This window comes from Bidens hawaiensis, unplaced genomic scaffold (genome assembly GCF_021521415.1).
Source record: "Bidens hawaiensis isolate Kalapana, Puna unplaced genomic scaffold, B.hawaiensis_p1.1 tig00047146_1, whole genome shotgun sequence".
Taxonomy (NCBI): domain Eukaryota; kingdom Viridiplantae; phylum Streptophyta; class Magnoliopsida; order Asterales; family Asteraceae; genus Bidens; species Bidens hawaiensis.
This window is the reverse complement of record NW_027506026.1, coordinates 27,600-32,613: the sequence shown is the minus strand read 5'-3', so window position 1 is coordinate 32,613 and position 5,014 is coordinate 27,600. Positions and strand designations below refer to the sequence as shown.

The window sequence follows — 5,014 nt, the reverse complement described above, 5'->3', positions numbered from 1 at the left end:
GCAGGTGTCTGGTTTTGGATATGAAGTCATGCATCCTCGGGGAGTTATCTCTTTCCCTGTTACTCTTAGCGACGGTACTCATTCGCGGATGAAGGACATAGAGTTTTTGGTATTGCCTGCAAAATCCAAGCATGATATAATATTATGGCGAGAGGCAATTGGTGACTTCAATGCTCATCCATCTACAACTCATGGTGCGGTAGGAGTTCCAACCCGCACAGGTGTAGCAATTATTCATGTAAACAAACACTATTTCATGACGGAGAGTTCAAAACCAAGTAAGATACGAAAACAAGTTGTAAGAACTGAGCCAGAGAAATAGGTGTTAAATCCGAAATTTCCGGAACAGACGATCACAATCGGTCCCACTATTTCTGTGATAGTGAGGACATTTTTGAAGCAATTGTTAACAAAGAATATGGATGTTTTTGCTTGGAAACCCGCAGACATGACGGGTGTTCCAAGAAAGATTGCGGAACATAATCTGCGGGTCAATCCAACGTTTAATCCAGTCGTCCAGAAGAAACGAAAGATGGGTCCTGAAGAAACAAAGGCAATGAACGAGCAGGTTCAAGATTTATTGAACGCTGGGATCATTCGGGAAATTCAATACCATACGTGGGTTGAAAATCCGGTCATTGTTCCTAAAAGTAATGGTACATGGCGGACGTGCATCGATTTCAAAGACCTAAACAAAGCATACCCGAAAGATTGTTATCCACTGCAAAAAAAATTGACTTGATGGTGGATGCTGTGGCACCCTTCAAATTTAAATGTTTCCTTGATGCTTACAAAGGGTACCATCAGATTCGTATAGATACTGGGGATGAAGACAAAACTGCATTCCGTACTGACCAAGACACATTTTGTTATAAAACGATGCCCTTCGGTCTGAAGAATGAGGGAGCAACTTACCAGCGCTTGATGGACGAAGCTTTCAAAGAACAAATCGGGCACAATTTAGAAGTTTACATGGACGATCTGGTAGTAAAGTGTGTGGAAGAGGATCAAATGTTGTGGGATATAGAAGAAACATTTAATACCTTGAGAAAAATTAACATGAAACTTAATCCTAGCAAGTGTTCATTTGGAATGGAGGAAGGAAAATTCTTAGGTGTGATTGTTACGGGTACGGGTTTCAAAGCTAACCTGGATAAAGTCCAGACAGTCTCCCTCATGCCCTCTCCTTCTTCCCTCAAAGAAGTGCAAACACTGAATGGTAGACTAGTGCCCTGAACAAATATCTAGCCAACCATGCGGCTAAATCTTTTCATTTTGTGTCAACATTGAAGAATTGTTTAAAGAAAGCACACTTTAAATGGACCACGTAAGCTGGACATGAATTTCTTGAAGTTAAAAGGTGTTTAATGGACCTACCCACCTTGTCTTACTCACATAACAAATTTGTGTTTGAAAATTTTTTCTATCTGTCAGCAGTACTGCCTCAATGGCTATGTCGGATGCTGAAAGGTATATAGTTAATGATTCCTCAAGCAGGGAACCATTGAATTTGTACCTTTCAGCATCCGACAAAGCCATTGAGGCGTTGCAGCTGACAGATAGAAAAAATCTCCAAATATCAATTTATTATGTGAGCAGGACACTGACTGAAGCGGAAACCAGATATTCAATGCTCGAAAATTTAGTGTTGGCTTTGGTCTATGCGGCCAGACGTCTCCACAGATATTTCCAAGGACACCAAATCAACATGTTGACTGGATATACACTGAAAATTTTGTTGAGCAAGCCGGAATTATCTGGGAGGTTAGCAAAGTGGGCCATTGAACTGGGATATCATTCAATTGAGTATAAGCCAAGACCCGCAATCAAAGGTCAGGTGTTGGTAGACTTCACCACAGAGGTCCCACATAATAAAGAAAAATCATGTTTGATCGAACAACAAATTCCAATACCTCCTGAACATAATCAGGTTTGGTCATTGTTTACTGATGGGGCTTCAAGTGATGAAGGGTCAGGCGCGGGCCTTAGATTGGTTAATCCTGAAGGCCATGAGTTTACCTATGCCATCAAGTTGGACTTTAAAAGTACCAACAATGAGGCAGAATATGAAGCTTTCTTAGCGGGCCAGCGAGTAGCTAAAAAACTCGATGTGAAACACTTGGAAGCACGTGTAGACTCGATGTTAATAGTGGGACATATCAACGGGTCATATGAAGCAAAGCATGATGTGATGGCTTCATATTTATCACAAGCAACTCATCCTCCAATTTTCGTATTGCAAAGTAATTCACATAAAAAGAAGTGAGAACAAGTCTGCATATGCCTTGAGTAAATTAGCTTCCACTAACTTCGAACATTTTGCAAAAGACATAAGAATCGAGGTCTTAGATCATCCTTCAGTCCCGCAACACCAGGTGTTGGTTATACAAACAAGAGTAGAGTCCTAGATGACACAAATCCTTGCTTATCTGTCATCCGGAACACTCCTAGAAAAAAAAAAGACAGCGGCTCAAAAGATCCGACATAAGGCTTTGAATTACCAAGTGCAAGATAGGATACTATATCGCAGATCATTCCTGGGCCCGCTTCTCAGATGCGTAGACGCTGAAGACGCAAATTACATGATAAGAGAAATCCGTGAAGGAATTTGTTGTCTGTACGCGGGCCCAAGAATGGTAGTAGACAAGCTAATTAATGCGGGTTATTACTGACCGGGCATGCATATGGATGCAGTTAAAGAGATCAGAAAATGTGACTCGTGACAACGTCATGCCCCCAATACCCTAAGGCCAAAAAACGAATTAGTATCGGTAACATCCGCATGGCCGTTCCAGAAATGGGCGATTGACATCATGGGACCATTCCCAGAAGCCTCGGGACACGTCAAGTTTCTGATTGTGGCAATCGATTACTTCACCAAATGGGTTGAGGCTAAGCCAGTTGCCTCTATCACTGCCGCGAGCGTAAAGAAATTTTTGTGGCAGATTATTATTTGTCGTTTTGGCCTCCCGCAAAAATTAGTCAGTGATAATGGAGCTCAGTTTGTAGTTGGCGGGTTACAAACGTGGTTGAAAGAGCTTCAGATCACTCAAGTGTTCACATATGTGGCTCACCCGCAGGCCAATTCCAGGTGGAAAGAGCCAACATAACCATTAATGATGGAGTTAAGTCATGATTGGTAACTAAACGAATAGGATGGGTTGATGAATTACCCCATGTGCTTTGTTTTTTAGAACTTAGAAGAAGACGAGTAATTCAGAAACACCGTTCAGTTTAACTTATGAGAAAGAATTACGTCTGAACCTAGGTCTTCTTAAGGAAAGGCGAGAATTGACACTTATTCGTGAACACAATTACAAGCACCAGTGACAAAAATACTATGACTCAAGAGTTCACATGTGCAATTTCTACGTGGGATATTTTGTCTTCCGCAATAATGAGGCATCAGGACAAGAACCTTCAGGCAATTTAGCTCCAACTTGGGAGAGGCCATATCGAGTAAAATAAGTATTATCGAAAGGCACCTATAAGTTAGAAAAATTAGACGGAACAGAAATCTCAAGAACTTGGAACGCTTTCCAATTAAAAAAGTGCTACATTTGAATCAAGTTGTCTTTTTTTTATCGGCCTGTGTGCCATCAGTAGTTAACAATAAATGTGTGTAGCACTTTATGTTAAGTATATTATTGTAAATTGTCCTGCCACCAGTAATCGTTTAGCCGCAATATGCCTTACGTACAAGTTGTCTTTAATCCTGGCATGCGTGCCAGAAGTTAACCTGCATGTAAAATAAATTATTCCTGGCTTGCGTTCTAGAAGTGACCTGCGTGTCAATCAAAATTATTCCTGGCTTGCGTGCCAGAATTGACCCCGTGTGTCAAATAAAATTATTCATGGTTTGCGTGCCAGAAGTGACCCGCGTGTCAAATAAAATTGTTCCCTGCCTGAGTGCTAGAAGTGACCCGCGTGTCATTAAACTTTAATTCCTGGCCTGAGTGCTAGAAGTGACCCGTGTGTCATTAAACTTTTATTTCTAACCTGAGTGCCAGAAGTGACCCGTGTGACATTAAACTTTTATTCACGGCCTGCGTGCTAAAAGTGACCCACGTGTTAAATTAAATTATTCCTAGCCTACGTGCCAGAAGTGACCCACGTGTCAAATAGAATTATTCCTGGCCTGCGTGCCAGAAGTGACCACCCGCATGTCAAAAAAAATTATTCATGGCCTGCGTGCTAGAAGTGACTCGCGAGTCATTAAACTTAAGATCATAATATCGAATAATCCTTTTTTGACATACAAGAAGATCCTAAATCTAACACTTATATTATTTATAAGACAAAGTGTAAATGATGAAAAACTTCTTGTATTGATCAAAATGGGATTATGATATATGCTAAATGTTTATGTTTCCCGTGTATATTTTATTTAATATTTTAATAGTTTTTGTTCGTTTTTAGTCGAGATTTGTATACTACTAACACTTTTATGTTTCGTAGGCAATGGAAGTTGATCGTGTTAAAAAGGGCGAAAAACGAGCTAAAAAGAGCCGCAACGGAGATCCGGAACGCGTTAGGAAGGAACCAGAACAGAGAACCGATCAGACCGGGCCAGTCTGAGCGGCCTCCTTGGTGGGACACGCCGCGCCGCGCGGTCAGATACCCACATCCTGCTTGCACGGCTCCTAGGGATGTCTGATGGATTTTTAAATTCGTTTTTGTTATATGTTGGGCCTTGTTTTGGGAATTTAAACATATTTAACTTAAACTTATAATACCCTAAAGCCACTAGACGAATTTGGAGTTCTTGAGAGCATACTTTTGAGTTTCGTGGTGATTTTGAAGGCAGGAGAACTGTCACACCCCAACCTACGGCGGAAATGCCGGGGCGCGAACTGATTGTCACAGCTCTCAAGGTTACTATCATGCACAATATAAGTTTCAATATCTATTTAATAATTTCAAATAATTCAAGTACAAAAATACAACTTATTAAACAAACAATAATTACATATTAAATTCTTGATCGTATCATTTCTAACTTAAATTCTTCATT

At 40.6% G+C, this 5,014-nt stretch overlaps 1 protein-coding gene across 1 annotated transcript; it reads left to right on the top strand.

The window, feature by feature from the left end:
- The first annotated feature begins 1,447 nt into the window (after positions 1-1,447).
- LOC143616417 (uncharacterized) lies at positions 1,448-2,748 on the top strand. Its single transcript, XM_077089253.1, has 2 exons — positions 1,448-1,993; positions 2,695-2,748. Exons 1-2 carry the CDS (start codon positions 1,448-1,450, stop codon positions 2,746-2,748), a joined length of 600 nt encoding a protein of 199 aa, XP_076945368.1.
- The last annotated feature ends 2,266 nt before the right edge of the window (positions 2,749-5,014 follow it).